Below are 22,306 nucleotides of genomic sequence, written 5' to 3'. Positions count from 1 at the left end.
AACACCCTTCCCCCGAAGTCAAAACGTGCCTCGTAGACTGAAAGTTTCCTATACAGATACATCGATCGTCGTCTAAATGTACGCTTACTTTGCTTGCACGTGCTAATTGTTTTACCCTTGCTGAATTGTTGCGAAATACGTAGGGCCGTAGGGTAAACCTATTTTCAAATCATTTGCGACTTTTCAACCCTCATTAATTTGTAAAAATTTTAGCATTCTACAGGAATGTTTTACATTCTATTAAGAATTACGTTAATTAATATGAAAGACAATTATAATATTTTGTTAGTAATATTGTCACAAATTTAGAAACAGAGACAAGTATGTTTGCAAATGGCTCTTTGAGAAACTGTATTATTAACTGTAAATCATTTGTAAATTTTTATCATTAATCATTAATTAGTGAAGTTACATTTTTATACTGGATAAAGAGTTACATTAACGAAAATTAAAAATAACGTCTACAATATTTGGCAATAACATTTTTAATTTAATAAACAGAAACGAGTAGAAATTGTTTGAATATAAATTTTTAAACAACTCTGACATTTGCAATTTTCAGTAATACAGGTTTTATATTATTATTTTATGTAAATACATTCAGTGAATGTTACTTGCAGTAATATTTTATAAAGCATATTTGATAAATGGATGAAAAAAGGTAAACAGAAAATATTTTAACACAGGTTTTTTAAAAAAAGTATTAATAATATTTGACTTATATTTAGTGAAAGATATGAAAGATACCATAAATGTAGTTTAAATAAAATGGTAAGAAACTATTGTTTACAGAATTATTAAAAATTACTGAAAAGAAAGTTGCTCCAATAAAAAATACAGCCATATAACTGATTTTCGAATAATTTTGAGCAATATACATTTATTTATTTACAATTAACATTATAGTATTATACGATAACATTATAGTATTAGATCGTATTAAAATTTGTTGCTATTTTGCGAATGTTCTAAAATATTTATATTGACAGAAATGGAAAGGTGGTTAAAAGCAGTGTGTATAATTCGAAGGGATGGAAAAAGCAATTAGTACTCCGTATCAACCATTCAAGTACCATCAAGTACTGAAGAAAACATAAATGAAAAGTAGAAATAAATAAAAGCAAATTAAAGACAAACAAGTGGAAAAATTGTGAAAGCGTGTATAATTCGAAAGAAGAGAAAGATTTCACTTTTTTATATTAATCGTTCAAGTACCACTGAACGCTAAATAATAAATAAATAAAAAGAAAATTAAAGATAAATAAACTGTGGATTGGAAAGGAGATTGTCCGCAATTTGTAAAAGATATATCAGTTGTTCAAGTACAATTAAAACACATGAATAAATAATAATAATAAATAAAAAATGATTAAATATCAATAAATAGAAAATTGTGAAAAATAATGTGCATAATTCGGAAGAAAGAAATGTGCACTGTTCAGTAATAACAAATTCTAACAAATAAACAAGTAAAAGGTAAAAATAAATAAGAAGAGAATTAAAGATAAACGAATGAAGAAATGAGGAAATTGAAAAATAGCAAGCATAATTGCTATTATATTTAGCACTCCAATAGCAACAAATATTTAAGAATAAACGAATCAAAGGTAGAAATAAGTAGAAACATTCAGCTTAATAGAAAAGCACAGGTATACACGACAAAAATAAATATTGTAGAAGATTAAAGACAAACAAATATAAAATTGGAAACATCGGAGTAATAACAAACATTTAAAAAATAAATAAATGAAAAGCAAAAGTAATTAAAAACAATATTAATGAAAGGTAGAAATGAATAAAATAAAGATTAATCGAATGGAAAATTCGAAAAATTGTAAAAATGTGTATAACTTAAAAACAGAAAAAAAAGTTATCACCATTATTCAGTACTCAAGCAGTAAAAAAAAAAAAAAAAAAAAAAAAAATAAATGAAAACAAGATCAAAGCTAAATGCATGAAAAAGTGGGAAAATTGAGAAAACAGCGTGCAGGCCTCAAAAATAGAAAAAAGACACTGTCACTATTCTAAAATCAGCAAATGTTAAAAGCTAAAAGTAAGAAATAAAATAAATAAGAAAAGATAAAAATAAATAAAAAGAAGGTTAAATATAACTAATTAAAAAAATAGCGTGCATTATACAAAAAAAGAGTAAAATGCTATTGTTAAGCAATCGAATAGTAACAAACATAAAAAGAGGTTAACCATAAACAGAAAGAACAATATGCACAATTGTGAAGAAGAGTAAAAAGTTGCTATAATACTTGAAGCATCGTAATGTTAACAGATTCGAAAGAAAGAAAGATAAATAAAAATAGAAAATATAAATGAGAGAAAGTATAGTAATTCGTGTGAAAGAACGTAAGCTGAATGGTTCATAAGCCGGCGTATCGAGCAACCCTTTCAGCTTGGCGGTTAGCGAGCGACTGGTGGCTCGCGTCTTAACTCGTGCGATTCCGCGAACGCTCGGGAACGCCGGCGCCTCTGGGCGTCGCGACGGCGGGTGTCCAGGGCTGGCAGGCTGGCAGGCAGGCAAAGGCAGGCATCCCTTCGCGCTCTCCCCGCCAGACGAGTTCCGACTCTACGCTCGGCCGGACGTGACGTAACGCGCACAGCGTGGAGAGCGTAGAGAAACGTCGTCGCCGTCGTTCTAATCGTCGTCAACGTTGCCGTCGTCGTCGTCGCCGTCGTTGTCGTTCCTGTCAACTCTCTCCCTCTCTCTCACTCTCTTTCTCTCTCTCTCATTCTGTCGCACAAGATCTCTCTCACACATTCTCTCTCTCTCTTTCTATTTGTCCACAATACAAACACCTGTGCCCGTGCACGCCGTGATATCAAACAGTGTCCGACTACGTCCGACGTATCCTCGACGCGGATCACTCGAGCGTCGACTCGTTATCAGTCGTCCCGACGCAGCCAGTCGTCGTGGCACACGCAGCACCGCGTGCGTTCGCACGCCACTGCGTGGACGCTCGAACTAGCCGGGAACATTATTTCGAAGTGCAAGTGCGCCAACGGGAATCGAACGAGTGTTAAACGAAACTGTAGTGAGTGACCGTAAAAAGGAGTTCGGTTGGTGGTAAAATCACCAGCGATCACGTGTAGGCTCGTCGCGTTGCGGTTCTGGATCGAGTAGCCTGTGCCTGAATCTATGTCGAAGATCGCCGAAGACAGGATCCTAGAGAGCTTTAGTGAGTTCCACGTTCAGTTTGGGGAATTATACTCGTAACAATATCCGGCCGAACGACGCGCTGGCCGCGAAGGAAACTTTCGAAACGGACGAATGTCGAAGGGGATGTAAAGTGATGCCGGGAGTGAGAGGAGCAACCGCGATCTTCGTGACGTGGCGCTTGACAGACATCGCAGAAATTAACATGCAGTGACTCGGTCCCTATCGCAACAAACGTCAACGAGGTGTCAACGGGTTCGCAATAGCACTGACCAAGTGATGCCACGTTCGCGGGACACTCAGGTCACCGATTGATCCAACGGTAGCCAGTTATCGTTGTCGTCTCGAACGGCTATCCGTCGAGAATAAATCCTTTTCTGTTCACGTGCCTGGAGGAACAGTTCGCTACGGCGAAGACGGAAACGGTGCGAAGATGCTGACCATGTCGACCTTGATGATGCCCACCACGATGACCACGATGACGAATCCAGGACCTATACCGGCGCACAGCATGCCGCAGAAGATAGAACCGCCTAAGCTGACCGCAGCAGCTACGCTCACCCATACGGCAGCAGCCGCCAACAAATCAGGTACCGCTTTATACTGCAGATTTATGGCTTAACGCTATCATTTCGAGGCCGGCTCTAAGATCAATTTCACCGGTACATTGTGCCGTCGAGTACGCTCCGTTGCTCCTGTCAATCCGTGAACGATATACGTCGCATCCTGCCGGATACTTGCCGGGGGATGCGCTGTTTTAAACCGCTTAATGGCCATCGATCAAATTATTGTATTCGGTTAGGTGCCTTCGTGCACCGATTAACGTTTCCACCTAACCGCCTTCAGGGAACACCTATTCGTGCTCGTTTACGAAGGATAAATGTATTCCTGCCCTGTTTGTCGAATTAATTTCATAGCCTAGCAACCTCGCGTTCACGATATCAGGGGGAATTTCTTCGTAGGCAAAAACCAACCAAATAAACTCCGTGCTCCTTTTTTTCTAGAGCCTTTGTTTATCTTGATACGTTGCCTACATCTGGAGTATTGCACGAAAGCAACAACTCGAGCAATTTTTTATCCTGATACTCTCGCTGCCGCGAAACTACCGCAATTCTGTGTTCCAATTCCGACGTTCATAAAAGAAGTGCTAACTTCTTGTGGGGTACGAAGCAAGGGGAAGTGAGCAAGGTCGGTTGATTTGGATGTGACCCGCATTGAAATTGCTGTATACGGCCAACGGTATTACTCCCCCGATTAATGAATGGTCATTATAGTTTTTTAAACGGTGTTATCGTTTGTCATCAAGCGCTGCTAAATTGCGTTCCACCAGTCTGAACCTAACGCGTGTTTTAAAGCAGTGGTTATGTCGTTGATTTGCAGGAGCATGACATAACTGCAACGCTGCGAATTTTCTGTTAAATGCGTTCTTGGTCTCAGGAATATTCTCCTCGCATAGCAATTGCATAATTACAAGGATATAGTTTCACAATTTTCAAATCTGAATAGTGACATAATGAGAAGGGTAAATTTAAGAATTGTGACATCATATTTTTGTATTGATTCGAAGTAAACTTATGCAAAGCACAAATAAAAATATGGCAATATTTGCTTTGTTCTCGACATTATTAAATTTGTTCATTATTTGATTATACGTGTGAGCGAAATTTTCTTTGGAGATGATTTATGTTGTTATTTTTTCGATCAGCGATATAAACTGTTAACAGTAACAGTAACTTGTGAATTACTTACTTTTACCGACAAATCTGAATTCTTTCTTAAAATCCTAGTATCAACTCCATAAATGAAAACAGACAAGTACCATTTCCATAGATATAAACATTTAAATTTAGTAACAAATGTGAACTGTTCCTCAAAATGTAAATATCAAGCCCACAAATGTTGCCAGATGATCAGTTCCATAGATACGAACAGTTCAGATTTATTTATAAATGTAGATACATGTCTAAAATTCTAAACATGTGTGTCTTGAAAATGAGAAATTTTAAGTATAAGAACCTTAACAGCTTGAAATATATGTAACTGGCGTAAAAGTATGATGAAACATAATTTAAAACACAACTTCTTCATATATGATTGTTTTTGAAGAAATCAAATTGAACATTCCCTTATTTGTAAAAATTTTAGTAGCATATCTCAATACATTGAAAATATTCAAGGTCTATTTGCTAGAAAACGAAATTCACATATGTAAAAAGCATGTCCTCTATTTTTGTCTAATTTTCTTATACATAACCTCAATTTTTTCGATTGCACCCTGTGTACATTAAAGTCAATAGTCCACCAAAACGTTTAAAAATATAAAATGTAAAGGTTAACTCCGATAACTTCACCCAGACCTGCAAAATAATGTCTACCTATAATCTGAGTTCGAACTAAATAATCACAAAGTTAGATTTTTTGACACCACATGTCATCAATAAAACTGATATCAAATCGAGAGGTTAATCTAATATTCTTAGTTCTTCCAAAAGAATATCATGCACGTCCTGCTAATTGAGAGTTTCCGAATGTTTATGTGAACCCACTGTACTTCCAGTACTTATCTAAGACAAAAGTAATAAACTAGATCGGCAGGAATTAATTGCTACCCATTACGGATGTCGACTTTTCTCCCCGATTAAGCGTTCGTGACCGTCCGTTCTTCCGAACGGGCCTGGCCAATTATCTACCGGTAATTACCGGCTAATAAACATTTGCCTAGAGCCCCGACGAAACGTTACAGCTCAATTAAAAATTTATAACTCGACCGGCTGGCTGACAAAGCCGCCGGAAAAAAGCTTTGGCCTGGGTCCAAGGCTTTGTAGCCGCTACTCGAAACGACAATTCCTGCCAGAATCTTTTCTTCGTTCCAGTGAAATCTTCTGCCACGTATCGTTGCGTACCAACTGGAAAACGGATGTATCGCGTTCTCGAAGTCTAACAAGGAGAACACATGACCTTCGTGACATCGATTGGGTCTAAACTTTGCAGGACCCTAAAACTAGCGGAGAAAATGTGGGATAGTCTATCATTTGTCTTTTTTTTTTTAAATAATCATTCCTCACTTTATTTATGTGTATTTTATATCACAAGTTATTTGCATAATCATTTTTGTAGTATTGTTAATAATATTTGAAATATTCTTAATATTTATGTAAATAGTACAAAATTAATGAAATATTCTTCATATAATTTTCCCCTTCATGGAAATCATTGCAATTTAAAGTAAAAAATAAATTACACTAGGAAGGCTAACGTCGGAATTCCCTCGTAATAGATTTAATTCACTTGCATTTAATATAATTCAAATTCAAATGTATTTCTAAAGTGTCTAACAGCTTTGAAAATCTTCAGAGAATACCTTTATGGTATTTTATAATTGTAAGTTTCTGTGTAAGTTGTCTTTCTTCTTCCATTTGTTCTCCTCGAAAAATTAATTTTATTTTGAAGCCAAAACTGAAATGGTACTTAACACATACCAATTGTAGCCGTGTGATAACGAAAATCATAGTTACTGGCAGGATGTAACCACACTCGACGTTGTTCATCTTTGAAACGGAAGTCATGAGTGCCCTGCTATCCCATAGGTACAGGCACTCGGAAGTTCTAGAGAGCTTTCAGCAAGATGGAAGTCAAAATGTTCGAGTGTACGTGGTTGACGATATTTTTCCGATTAGTTGTTCAAATTCTTTTCTTATCGATGGGGTTTTTGTACGTCGTATCGATTGCTGGGTTTTTTGGCACTTCGAGTTCCGATTTTATTTTCAGAGATATAACAATTCGAGAAAAAATCTAACTGATGACTATTTAAGTTCATAATAACTTTGGTAAGATTTTGTACTTTTTTTGAGCTTCAAGTTGTTACCGTTTTTAGGAAAATTTTCTTATAATACGGTTTTACGTATTTTTATATATTTTGACGTTTAATACGTTTTTTCGTATTTTTATATAATACATATTTATAGAAACATAAGTTGATAGTAAGGGAGAAAAAATTAGAATAATTCAATGCAAAGTTAAAATTAATTAATCTGATTACCATGGGTTACGTTGTAAAAATCATAAATTTTCTTCAACAAAAATATTTGAAAATTTCTTAATATCATGCATGAAGTATTATCCCTTGCTTTCGGATTGTTTGCTTTTCTTTTTCGACACGCGATTCAAATGCGATCTGAGGGGCTGATAAAATTTACCCTAAATAAATGTCAACAGCGTATAAACACAAGTTATTTAGTACAAATATTTCTGTGACTATCAGTATATTATCGTATATCAAAAATTAACATATAATATATGTCCTGTATAAATTATTATAAATTAACATATATTATAGAAGTCGCAAATTAACATATGTTACATATCTCATAAATTAACATATGTTATAGACATATATCACAAATTGGCACATACAATATATATCATGCATTGATATATATTATATACATCTTAAATTAATACACATCACATATATCATAAATGAACATATGTTACATGTCTCGTAAACTAACATATGTTACATGTCTCGTAAATTAACATACATTACATATCTCCTAAAATAACATATATTACATGTATTGTAAATTAACATATACTATACACATCATAAATTAATATATATTACATATGTTACATATACCACAAATTACCATATATTTAACATTTTCATAATCTCGAAAACAATTTAAAATATGCAGAATAAAATGGATATATAATGGTACAGTTCGAACCCCTACACGAATAGAACATTTTTTAAAACGAGCTTCATCTTATCAGGGCATCCTTTATCAGTCGATTGCAGCAATTTCATCGATGCAATGATGGGGTTCTGATTACAAATTGCGCCGGCAGTAATTTGCCAACAACGGGGCTCGGTTTTCTGTTATTTTCGTGAGGGGCTGCGATTAAAAGGGATGCAAGGTGATTTTTATGGATCGTAAATTTTACGAAATCGATGCATCCGATATGACGGATAGTCGTATTACACGGGTCGTCGATAATGTCATACGAACGAGCTGTTTTTGATCGAGATCACGGGGTTTCAGTATTCACGAATTGCTCGTTATCGGCTGAGAAATGTCAGTTCCTAGGAAATTCCTGCAACGAGGTCAACGTCTAACTTTCCAGAGTGTATTTAGTCCCGTATGTAATTTTGAAGGTTGAATAAGCAAAACTATCCGTGGAACAATTTCTAGATATTGACTGTTACCGTTAAGTGTCGTCTCGAGCATACGGTTGCTTTTCAACTCGTAATTCGAAACTAAAAATAACCGAGATATTGTTAGAGGGCCGAAACAGACCTTGTACTCGATGAGGTATACAATCAAAAGTAAAAGAAAACGACAATCTTATCAGGCCGTTTATTTACGCCTCAATTATTTCCAAAGAAAATTTATTCCACAAGTTCTCTGTTGATGGACATTTTCTTTGTCATTTTGATCACAGATCAAAATGATTATTTTGACTTTAATCATTTCGATGAAGAATTTAGTTATACAAGTCCACTTTTAAAAGACTGTATCTAATTTTAAAAGACTAAAATTATTTAATTATCAAGCTCTAAATAATTGAAGTTATTTAATTTTTAATTTTGTGAATCGTCTGATTGTAGAAAAATTTCATCTAATTTTAAAAAATTGATATTGTCTAATTTTTAAAAATTAGAACTAATTTTAGAAACTTGAAATCTAGTTTTATGAAATTAAGATTGTCTAATTTTAAAAAATTGAAATTGCCTAATTTTTACTCGCATTGAAATTCGCAATGAGGGTGCGTTTGAAGTGTGTCAAATTACACACACTCCATATATGCATTATTGCAATTCAGAATATAAAAACGGTGTAATAAATTCAATCTCTTTGTGCTATCTGAGATTTTATTTTAAAATATTTAAATGGGATTCTGCATTGACTGTTCCATTAAAACTGGATGATGATATGTGTAGAACTCTGCATATATGTACGTACATTGTACTACCTCCACGTCTCGACGTTTAATTATATTAGTTATTTTCGTTCTTTTTGCGATCATGCAAATGGGTTGAACATTCCGTAAATGATTGCAAGTGTTTGATATGTCCACAAACCCCTTAACACGTTAAATGCCGTAATAAAAATGGACGTATGTAGCACGACACTGTATAATTCTAATTACTTCGAATACGATCGTTTTATTTCTCAATTTATTTTCGCTTGGTACCTCGCAAAATTAATGCTACATAAAATTATTTTAAGCATTTTATCTTGTAATTATTCGATCGTGATAATTCTTAATGGTCACACTTCGCCAGAATAGCATACCTGGTACACTGAGACGTTTAAAACCAGTCATTAAAAATATTTCTTACAAAGAAACTACTTTTTAACTTCAAAAAATTATAAATAATTTATTAAAACTGTTTTGACATATTTCAATGTTGATTTTAGTAAAATTGGACGTTGAACATGAAAAAAAATCAGAACGTTGAAAAAGTGATTGAAAAACTGTTTTCTATTTTAATATAAAGAGCTAAAATTTTAGCTGAACACGTTCGAGGAAAAAATAGTAAAAATGTCGGGATTTAAAAAAAAAAATTTAATTCAGATTTTCAGGATATAAAGTGGCTAAAATTGAAGCAAAATTGTTTAGGGTTGTTTCATACCCTCATATAATAGTTAAGGCTTAAATTTGTCGACTATCGATGATAAATCATGTATTAATAATAATGAAAAAATTAACACTGTCTCTTTGTATTATTTATATATTTTATGTATACTATCTATTTCGTTCACATAAAATCAATATAATATTTTTTCTCATATATAGCTTTTATTGATATTTTTGAAGCTGCACAAAAAAGTACAGAACTACAAGATACACAGCTTGACCAAGAAATTCCTCAATAGTTGTAAATAAAAAAAAAGAAATAAAGTGAATGGAGTTATAAAAGTTTATGAGACTCATAAACTGAAATATTGTGTATTTTATGAAAGTTACAAATTATGTATCTTTTGTGAGAAGAGGTCTGACGTCAAGTTTGAGTAATAATGTAGAGTAATATAGATTATAGAGAGATTTATACGAAGCTGTGTTATAAAGAGACTTATGTTATAAAAAGTCGGTAGCGGAGATGAGGGTGATGCGGGTCATTTAATTAAGAGTCTTTAATCAGTTAATCAAATGGATTTGATTGATCACCTCAAACATTCATTAGAACCTTTGAAAATTCTTTAAAGAACGACTAAATAATGGCGATTGATTTCGTGTGTTACTAACTCAAAATTGTGTAAAATTATATTACTTTAATATAAAATTTATCTAGCAAAAGGGCCAGATATTAAATTAATTTTTAAATAAAATTCGAAAAATTAGAATATTTAGTTGGAGAGAAAAGTTCATAAAAATTAGACTTACAATAACTTGGAACTTCATTAGAAAAATAACTTTTCAACAATATCATATAATAATAATTGAACAATTTTAATTATTTGTCAACAACTTCTAAAAATTATTTTAATTTATTTGAATTATTTCTAAAAAGGATTTTAAAAATTTTCGTGACCAACAGAAAATACAAACTCGATAATTCCAAGTTTACTCAGTCTTCGATACTGTTAATTACAGTTTTTAAATTTTCAAAACAATTGTGTTGATATGCAATCATAGGATGAAATAATTTCTCCTGAGGGTTTACGTTGATATTATTTTATCGGACGTAAAAATTGAGTTCTTAATAAATATACAAACGTATCAAGAACGAGTATCTTTCCATTAAACAAGATAACAAAAAATGTATTTTCTTCGTCGTATCACCAAGTACTGTACCTCCAAATCCCCACATTCACATATATTGACATATCCCAATATTCAAAAATCCATATTACCTAGTTCCTACACTAGCCATATCCAAGTCTTTAACTTGCCAAACTCATATGCCCCCAAATTGTTACCCTATGCCTAAAAATTCCTTGATTCCCCAATTTCTACATCACCAATTTTCTATATTAGCAAATACTATACTTCCAAATTCCCACATTCGCATATTGTCAGATCTCTATATTCGCAAATCCGTATTACCAAGTCCCTACACTCCCAACTCTAACTCTCCAAACTCACGTGTCCCCAAAATGTTACCCCACTTCAACCCAATCCTCCAAAACCAGAATCACCAGAAATAAGCTTCTTGCCCGGCATACTTATCGGAAGGCAGATTTGCTCTTCATTGTACTCCATGCGTCCGAACAGGTGCGGAAACGGAAGACGAGAAGGGGTGGTTAACGGGTTGTAGAGGCTTGCGCCAGAGAAGAGGTCGAATTTCGCCGGTTGGTCGGACGATAAGGTTAAGTATAAGGTAAACAGGATTGATTTAACGGCGAAGTCCGATACGGGGCCAAATGCCGTGACGTCTGGTGGTCTTCGATAAATTCCATGCATCCACTTGCCTAACGGTTAGCTACGTGCATGCCACGCAGGTAGCGGGTATACGTGGCGAAGTGGTGTACGACGCCGGGACTTGCGCCCTTGTTATGCTCCCACGACACGTACACTCGCGATGTAACGGTAACTACAGTTAGTACGTGCTAAGTGTGCACAGCTAGGGATTGCCCTATTGGCAGCCCTGCGTTATACTACCCTCTGGATCACACGTACGTGGATAAATACACGCGTTCGAACGGTGTCGCGCGATGCATTACGCCGACTCCATTCTTTTCGCACACGGTTTTGCTAAGCGTTTCATGCAAGATTTTTTGTCGTTGCGAAACGTCGGAGGGAAAAAGTATTCGGTACTTTTACTACGAATTGAAAAGCAAATTTTTTGGGATTTGTATTTATGTAAATTTCTGTTGGTTCAGTATTATTTAGTATGAGTTTTAGCTGAAATTTTCAAATCTTTAAATCCCCATATTACAAAATTCCTGAACTGCTAAATTAACCTTCTGTCGTCCAATTTCCATGTCTCCAATAGCTAAATGCTCATCTTTCTACTTCCCTAAACTCCCAAATTTTCTGATTCAAAATCTTCACCGCTTCAAAGCCCCAATTTCCTAAACCGCAAGTTCCCCAATCATCAAACTCCCAAACTCAAAAACTTGAAATTTTTAAATTTTCAACCTTGAGTATCCCTCGACCCTAAGATTCCACCGTTGACCGTTCGTCGCCTCGTTAAAAAATTGCGTCTATGAATCCATCGAACGGCGACGTCAAGATCGAAACAAACCGCAATCAGGTGGAAGGCGCGTAAAACGCGAGAACTTAAACGGAGCTGAATAAAGTGGCCTCGGGAGCAGCCCGTTGGCAAGAGGCCGGCAAGTAGTGTGGGTTAGGTGGCAGCGGTGGAAGGATGAATATAGAAAGACTTGGTATGGGGGTGAGAGGGGGTTGGTAACCACCCTCTGCAAGGTACCTACGTGGCATTCAACGGCGCGGATGGTGGTGGCGCGGGCTGGCGCGCCAACTAAAATTGAATCTGTGGACGAAACTTCGGTAACCTCGTCAGGAAACCGAAGCTAAAGCCATCCATCGCCTCCGCTTTCGTCGTCGGCCTCTTTCCCATCAGTGCAGCCATTGTCGACTTCTGTTCTATCTTGGAAAATTGCTGCCCCCTTTCGTTCGTTCGCCGCTACCCGCTCGCTACGGCCGATTTTCCGATCGGATTCACTGTCATGCACGTGTTGTTAAATCAGCTCGATGATGCGGTTTATCCCTGACCGTAATCCTCCTTCGTGCTTTCGAAAATTTAACGATCATTCTTTATATCCGTTTATGGGGCAACTGGGTTCGTAATGTTAAGTTCGTTTGTCTTCTCATGGGGCAATTTGGACATTTATTTTCTACTTACGACTTACACTCATTCAATACAATTTGAAGTAAATATTTTTAACTGAATTCACAGCATTATAAGTATGGCGTATAAACGTATTGAATTTGAAATAAATATTTTTAACCGAATTCACAGTATTATATGTATGTTGTGTAAACGCGGTGAGTTTGAAATAAATATTTCTTAACTGAATTCACAGTATTACACGTATGATGTGTAAATATAGTGAAACATACAATTATGTAAATTAATAGAGGAATTAAATGAATTCGGCAAACTTTTTAATTGAAAAGTTTTAAGGTCGATATTTGACAACAGCAAACTTCCGGTGCTGAAGGTTCACCTCCTCTTTTACTCTAATAAGTCTAACTCATGACGCACAGTTTAAACTTGATATGTCTTACTACAGTTTTTAAAACTTCAATTTGAAGTTTGTCACAATTATAATTTGCATAGCTGAGTATAAAGTTTACATAATAGTTTAACTTTCTTTATTTGTTTTAATGTAGCAGTGGATAGTTAGTTCTGACGCATCTGTCAGATAAATTGTATAGCAAGAGGTTCAGCGTAATGTTCGAACTTTTTGTAGAAATAGAGAGTTTTTGTTAATTTTTAATATGTTATATACGATTGTAAGCTAGAAAAAGTTTCTTTTTTATTTTATATTGTAGGAGGTTGAAGTGTTACGTATGATGTGTAGGAATCAATTTTTTTTATTTTTACGATAGGGGATGGCTTTTGCAGAATTTGAATGAAATAAAAAATACGAATAATAGTAATAGTAATAATAGTTTAAAAACAGTTTTAACCCCTCTCTTACATTCTAGCTTCCTTGAAATAAAATCGTAAAATCCTAAAAAAATTGCTTTTCCACAACATTTAATCAGAATACACCCTTAAAATATTATAAACCAATATAAATTAAAATCAGACAAGTGTAAATATTTCATATCGTTCTTACAAGTGAATTAAGTATGCACCAGTGAAAGATAAAAAAGGAGTAGCAATATTTGAATATTGATTGAACTGCGACGTAAATTATATCTACTGAAATTTAATAGGCATTTAAGAACTATTGCATCGATCAAAGAGTCGGGGAATGAAGTAACCTTGTATTAATCACGATAATATAATATCTAAAAATATCGCAGCTATGTCCTGCTGTACTATAGTAAACAGAGACTGTCAATATCCACATGCTGCGTGAAAAAAAATATCGAGTACAACACATGAAATGTTACGTATAAAAAATAAGTCGCAATTATGACATTGTTTAAAGGAGTAAATCAAAATTTTATACATGATTTATACATTTGGGATTATTAGTTTAAATTGGAAATCACTGGGCTATTAATTTTATTTGCAAATTAGGTATTTTGAGATATAATAATTTTTGTTAAATATGGGGTGGTTGATAAAGAAATTATTTCTTTATGTTAAAATATGGATTATGTTGTTTAAAAAATTATTATGTATATTTTGTATATTACTTTTAGAGTTTTTTGCTGATAATTTCACCCCATATGGTATGTCTCATTATTTAAATAGGGAGAGGTATGTAATATACTTAATATGCATATGTACGTATTCAGTTTGCTAGATACACTTAACATATTCAATGTATTTAATATATTTAACATACTGAATATAATCAGTACACTCCGAATAAAATTAATTAAAACTGCAATATAGTTACTTAACTACTTCATCAAAGAATAAATAACAAAACATAAAGAAAAATAAATACTGACAAACTTTGTAGAATTTCAGAAAGTAATGATAAACTTAAAAAATCATTGGTAAATCATATAAAATCATATAAAAAGAAAGAAATAAGTTCTAGAGAAAATATTAAGTAATGAAAAAAAAACAGAACAACGGATAAAAGTAAAATATACGTGAAAAGTGCCGTTTTCTCTTGTTTACGTTCGCATCGAATAAAGGTCTGTTACGAGTGTATTAACAAGCATTTAACATTTACGATACAGCTTTGTTTGCGTAACTCGTAATCTCTCAATCGGAAACAGTATTGCAATTTCAAGGTTGTAAATAAAATACATCAGAGAAATTGATGAAAATCGTTGCATGTCCTCGAATCCCTTCAACGGAAATTGTAATAATCAATGCAATCGCACGGGTTACTAAACTTAATTGCAATTACCTGTACAAGCATTAATTCTAAAGCAACGGGCATTTCTTCGTAAATAGAATTTAAAGCGCGAAACAAGCGCACGGTTGCCCTCTGACATATCGAAAACAAACAAAAACATGGAACGAGCATTTTCGAACGTTTATTCATATAGAATTCCGTTATAACGATAGCAAACAAACCCATGTAAATACGGGCATACTGTGTATCGCAGTAAAAAACAAAACTGATGCAAACAATACACGACACGGGAAACAAAGATTCAACAAGCCAATTGAATTGATCGCATTTGTCGTATTAAAGTACCATTGAACAAAGTAAAACGTTTTGCAACTAACTACATTTCAAATGGAGGATGTGTAACAGATTTAAAGCTTATGCGTCGAATTTAATATTTTGTTTATAAAAATACCTCTTTTTTTCTCGTTACACAATTTTATATCGAATTGTTCTCTTTTTTTAGTATTTTAAATATTTTTGTAATTCAGAGTTTAAATGAAATAAGGGTGATTTTGGTATAGTATCTCGCATGTGCATTCATTTTTACATAATGGCGAGCATGGCTTTGGACAAAATGGCGATGTAGGAAAATGAGCCGTCATTGCGAGCATTTACAAATTTTAGTATTTGTTTCACTATTGATAACTTTAAGCATATATTCAATTTTTTAATATAGAATAAATGAAAATTATGTTTGATTACTTGTTTCGCGAGTCAATTTTAAGACTAGCGCATTCACAGTAGAAATAGGTATATTTAGTAAGGCATGCTTTGAAATGGTTTATTGGAGATATGAAAGTTTTTTAATAAAATGCTTCAATTTGCTGTTTCATATTTTTCCTGTGATTTTTATAGCATTTTACTTATTCCTTAATTTTTGAGTCATCAAATTTTCAAATTTTTAAATTGCAAATCTACCACTTTTCAAATTTGCAAATTTTCAAATATGTTCATAATATTCTCTTATATTTAATGTTTAATATGTCCATATCTCATTAGATAAATGAACAAATTTTTAATAATATTCACCACTGAAATATTATTATAAAGTTAACTTGTAAACAACTTTTAAAAATTACAACTTTATGTAAGCAATAAATCAACAGTAAATTACAATAGACTAATGCAATCAATAAATTGAGAGAAACAATAAATTAAGAAAGAATTACAATACTGAAAAGAAATAATTTCAAAATTAATGTTGACCATAAATTAATATAATTTTTTATCTTGACGAAAATCAGTTTAAGAAACCTTACCAAACTTTGTCACTCAGACCATATCACTCGTCACTTAGACGTGTCAGACAATCATTTCAATCACTTTGATAGACCAACCCCCTACAAAATATCCCGAAACGTTCTAAAATTTCACCCAGGTCCAACGCCTAGCGTACAAAACAGTATCAAGGTGCCCCAATATTTTAAAAGTTGGATTTCAAACACCCTAGTGCCTATCCATAAGAGAGATTTAGGTCCGGTTTTCAAATGACCCAGCGTCCATGGCCCGACGGTTTAAGGTATTATCGTCCTGTTGTTGGATAGCAGTCGCAAACGAATTGTAATCCCCCTGCAAAGTTGATTATCCCTAGCGGTTTCATAGAGGCAGCCGAACGTGTGCCGTATAACCGAAGAGAAATCAGTCACTTCGTGAACAACATTTACCCTAGCAGCGTAACGACTGATCCGTCTATTCCCTGTGGCAACGAAAACTCGTAAAACGGTACTTGGAAATTCGCTGCGCCAAAGTAAACTTGAATGGGGGACGAAAAGGAGAGACGGCGATATAGTTGGCGGCGCTAGCGTTGCACCCGGTCAGCCGTATAGCTGTGCCATAACCTAAACCCAAAGGACCGAACGACTGCCGACTTGCAGCCCATCCATGGAACGTAGAAATCGTCGCTGCTATGCCATTCTAACCGAAACGGAGAATAGAAAGCTCCCATTGAACGGATAAGACGGTATTGTTTTGCCGGTGAATGAGTCCTTGGTCGATGCTTAGACACCATTTTGCTTGGTAAAAATTGAGAAGTACTCTTGTACTTGTATGGATACTTCGGCTCATGGACTACCTTTAGATCAGGATAAATATGTAAACACTGCAGTTTTAGTATGTTCTGAAATTTGTGAACTTCTATGTTTTCAAATTTTCATATCATATTTTAAAATCCTACTGTTCTGGAATTTTTTCAATTTCCCCAAGATCTCCAAAAAATACTATTACCCCCAAATAGATATGTCCTCACATATTAAAACACCCAGAATACCAAGTTTTCAAATATCAAACCACTCAAATTCCTAGATTTTCAACGACCTCGCCAAAGTAGATCCCAAACTATGAACGTTCTCAAATGCTTACCCCCAAATTGGCTCAATCCTCATAAACCACTAAAAATCAACGAACTGTTCCCCTTTGTTCGCGACATTTTCCCTAGGGAAACCGGATTTGCTCTCGACTGTACGTACGTTCGTTTGTGCGAATATAACGGGACATTCGGAAAGGAAATGGCGGCGACGCGAGAGGGGTCAGATATTGTCGCGGACAAAGATATTCGGTCGCAGACATAGAAATACTCGACGGTTACCTAAGAATACTGGTTCAGTGGCAGGATATAGGGACGGCTGAGCCGACGACGCCAAGATACATCGAAAGAACGAAGCGCCACGGAAGTGGACGTCGCAGGAATCCCTCTCGAATGTCTCTGTATCCGCCTTAACGGTGGAGGTCTCGTGGATTACACGTGGATCTTGCGTGCAAGTTGGCCGGCTGCCTTCGACTGTTGGAGCAAAATCTGACCTCGTTCTCGGCCGGAGGATAAATCCAGGATTTTTGGCATCACCAGAGGACCCGAAGACGTGAGAGATGATTTCGCACGAAACAATGTCGCTCGTTCGTCAACGATCGACACCGGATCGCGAGAAGGATCCTTTCAAGCCAGCGAAATGTGTCCGGGGCTGCCCGAGCGAGCTCTCGCGAATTCTCTCTCGTTTTCGCCTCGATACGAGATAATGGAAGCTTCTTGCGAGCTGCACGCTTTCAGAGAAAGGATGAATCGCTTACTCAGCGGAAAACGTTCGGGTCCTATATTCTAATCCATCAAACGAATGACCACCAAATGATCGGCGAAGTGCTGGCGTGAGTGCTGCGAGCGAAGCTTCCTGAAATGCCAGCATTTTTTACGAACTTACCGAAGAAAGATAAAGCTTTCTATAAACCCGGAAAACAGGAGTCGACGTATTTCTTTAAAATATCACCGCGTTCTGCTGTTTTGCACTATTTAATGATATGCGAATGCAATTTTTAGGATGCTGCATTTTATGAGTATTATGCAGTTTCTATTATGAGTTAGTCTTCTGAAATGTCTGATTCGATTATTTAATTATCTGTTTCAATTGTTGTAATTTTTTACGAGTTTGATTTATTGTGATGGACTTTTAGATGAAAGCTTGGGGTAGGCATAATATGATGTATTAGTATAAGAAAACCAAATTAGGTTATTAAACAAATTCATCATTTTACTGATTCAAGAGTCGATAGTTTTTGATTATACTATTATATTATTATGTGATATAGTAAATTATTCAAGTTATATAATTTTATCGTTGTGTATATTTATCATTATTCAATATTAACTGCATGGGAATTTATTTATCTGCTTGTTTGAAATAGTTTATTCTACGCTACAACACCTACTAATTTTAGCTCTCCTTGCTTCAAACCATAACAATACTAATTTAAAAATTATAAAAAATCTACTAGTATCATTATAAGTAAAGAAACTTAAATTTCCTTGCTTGATTCTTGACAAATTTTGCAAGTAACATTTACATTTTTTAAACCTTAGAAATAAAAATAATTATCAGGTACTAGTATTAATTACAAGTAAATCATAATCTAAAGTCATTAAACAGATTTTGTATAATTTTTAGCTAAAATGAAATTAAAATAATTATCCCTTTCATGACCAACTATTTTATTTAATAAATATGTTATTACTTAGAAATATATTTATTTAACAAATTGCCTCGTTTAAAGTAACTAAATCTCTCCTTTACTTTCTTCATTGTAAACTAAAAGAACTCCCTGCAAAGTGAGTGTACAATTTGCATTTTTTAGTACAGTAATATAAACGAAACGGGCTCAATTAAGGTTTATGTCTGAACAATACAAAAACTATCGGTTGTAACGTGGAGTAATAAGAGCGACACGTGGACGTGCCTAATGACCGCAAATTTTAACACGGGGGCAATGTACTTGAAAAGAGGAACCTATGTCGGTGTTTGTCTCCTCAAACAACCCTCGCACGACACGCGACGATCTGATTAAGTTGAATTTCACGCTAGAAATGATTTTCGAGTCCGTAATAGAACTTGTTCTATGTATAAAAACCCTGGAAAGTCTGAAAATAATGTAGACGTTCGAATTTCATGCTGGTAAACCATCACGAAAATTATTACACCTCGCATAATCTACGTGGACCTTTCAATCTTCATATAGTATATTTTAAATATATTACAGGATCTAATTCCATATTTTCTACTGATTATTTCAGAATTTATGACGGTATAAATTTCTGATCAAAATTGCAAGCAGGTAGTCTAGAAATGTTAGGGTAGTCTTCTCCTAAAATCCTCCCTCAAGATCAGTGATTTCTAAAATGTAATTTGACAAAGTACTCGAAATCTTTAAAATATTTAACGTTTATCAAAAATATTTAATGTATATAGAAGTATATAAAAGTGTGAAGAATATTCAGGAAAATAACTTGAATAATTGATGAGTAAATAAAAATCAATACATCCGTACCGGTTGGGGGATTAATACACTAACGCAAAAGTTTGTCCGACCTTTTGCATCAGTCATGCTATTAGCGGCTAAGCTAGCAGACGATAGATCGCATCCTCGTCAAGTTTGTACACCTTTATCGCGTTAAAGTTCCATCATTTCTTCGGGATTCACGGCTTATTAACGTAACACCGTTCTTAAAGAAAGTTGTAGCCGACAGACACCGGATACAAATACGGGCGGCCATAACGAGCGGCATATAGCGAATTCGTTGTAGCAACGTCCAAAGTGGTTGCTCGCATTAAGTGCGTTTCACGCTTGTGGATTTAAGAGTGGCGGGCTAGAGGTAGGTTGATCAATATGCTAATATTTTGATGGTTCCACTCCGTTCAGAGAATTGAATTACGCTCGACGAACGAAGATAGATGGAGAACACGGAAAGAGGGCGGGAAGAAAAGAGGCTGAAAGAGGATGGGATAGAAGAGTTCTACGTTTCGAGATTGGTATTACACAAAACACCACTTTCAATCACGTTGTATTATAGAACAACCGAGAAAATGAATTTTCCCTGGGTCAATGGTGACCCGTATTCAAATTTTCCGAAATTAGATTGACGAATTAAAAATAAGTTATTAATTCATTTTGAGGTACGAAATGAACTTTGTATCTTCAACGCGCGCTGAATACGAACGAGCATTTTTTGCGGGCTCACTTTGGAATGGATTGTTTTTATCTGATCTACGTATTCAGCATAAACGGCGACCACGGTCTGTCGAATCGATAGGTTAACGAGGAAAGTTTCTTTGCGTATTTATTACTCTATCCGCGAGAGGATCTGCGTCATGCGGATCCTGCATCATGGAGAGCCACAATAATCTCCCTTGTTCTTCTGCCTCTTTTTTGCTTCGAGTACTTTCTCGACACTTTCCTTCTCTAATGTTCATTCGTTTAAAAAAGTAAAAGATGTTAGTATACGTGGTGTAAATAAAATCAATTGTATCTCGAATTTGATGAGAGATACAAAAAAAGTTTATTGGGATTTCTACTTTTTTATGACTCCGTTTCCTTTTTTTGTAAAAACGGTGCATTCAACAAATTCAAATATATTTGCAGATGCATTTGTATATTTTTACTCGTGTGAATTACCTCGAACTTTTTACATAAAGTATTAAGGTGTAATATTAGAAAATCAATAACAGTGTTTGTAAAGAAATAGATCCATGTTGATGTAATGAAATCAAATTTGACGAGATAAATTTTTGAAAATTATATTACAATTTTCTCTGGCTTTTAAAAATCATGCTTCGATCTTAATCTTGTTTCGAAATGATTTTTTAAAATTTTCACAATTTTTTAACATTATATTGCAACTTTCTCTGACTCTTAAAAATCATAACATAATCTTCTATGATTTTCTGAAATTTCATTGTAAATTTTCATGATTTTTGAACATTATATTGCAACTTTCTCTAATTTTTACAAATCATACCACAATCTTCTTGTTTCTTTTTAAAGTATGTTATAAGTTTTCATGATTTTTTAACATCATATTGTAACTTTCTCTAACTGTTGAAAATAATCAAATGTTCACTGAAGTCTGTTAAACATAATGCATGTCAGTATGTTTCATACAGACATAAGTGGTTATTATTCAATGAAGTCTATCGCCGTGCAAGTGTTAACATTTTCAGTGTAAAGTGCGAAAGTTTAGTTTCACTTTTGCAAGAGGTATTCCACGTGTTCCAGTTTCATTTGAATACAGTGTTCACATCTGTGGATTATGGATCGACATACTTTTCCTTGGCTTATTATGCCGTTAGGTACACTACACACTTTTAAATATTCCTTCAAGTAAGAAATAGAGTGACGTTAAAGCGATAATGACACTCACGAGGTAATAATAGGTACTGAACACTTGTGCTAAGTTTCTGCTTATCAAGCAAACTGTTGTGTTACAGTGATTGCGTTGCAATATTGTGACTTGATGCATTGTGAGTTTCTAAAATTTCAATTTTGTTGTGCGAGTAGTATGAATTTGTATGTTTTTTGGTATTAGTTGTTGTAGTCAAAGATAACAGTAAAATTGTAGTAGATATTTATTGCAATTTATGGAGGATAATTATCGGTTAGATATAGAGATAGAGATATGGGAGAATTCCTTATTCCTTTCATCTAAAAATTTTGCAAATTTTCAAATCAATAAATTATACAATTTTCATATTTTCAATTTTTTAAATCTTCAAATTCAAAATTTTTTATTTGCCACATAATCAAATTCTCACACTCACAAATTTTCAAATTTACAAATTTCCCATTCTCTAATTTTCCCATTCTCCTAAGGTCCTAAACTTCTCAAGTTCTCAAATTCCTAAATTATCAAATTCCAAAATTCTCAACTTCTTAAATT

The 22,306-nt window shown here is 34.3% G+C and overlaps 1 protein-coding gene across 7 annotated transcripts in view; it reads left to right on the top strand.

The window, feature by feature from the left end:
• The window catches only part of LOC100882696 (nucleolysin TIAR), a 654,466-nt gene that overhangs the window by 366,072 nt on the left and 266,088 nt on the right, over positions 1 to 22,306 (top strand). Inside the window, exon 1 of one of the 7 annotated variants that reach the window (XM_076532259.1) lies at positions 1,415 to 3,756. The exons of the other annotated variants lie outside the window; for them this stretch is intronic. Within the exon in view, the coding sequence (XP_076388374.1) occupies positions 3,600 to 3,756 (157 nt within the window). The 5' untranslated portion in view covers positions 1,415 to 3,599. Of the gene's footprint in view, positions 1 to 1,414; positions 3,757 to 22,306 lie in introns of those variants that run through there. 7 annotated transcript variants of the gene reach the window in all.

This window comes from Megachile rotundata, chromosome 5 (genome assembly GCF_050947335.1).
Source record: "Megachile rotundata isolate GNS110a chromosome 5, iyMegRotu1, whole genome shotgun sequence".
Taxonomy (NCBI): domain Eukaryota; kingdom Metazoa; phylum Arthropoda; class Insecta; order Hymenoptera; family Megachilidae; genus Megachile; species Megachile rotundata.
Note: the sequence above shows the minus strand (reverse complement) of the source record. Positions and strands in the feature narration are given on the sequence as shown.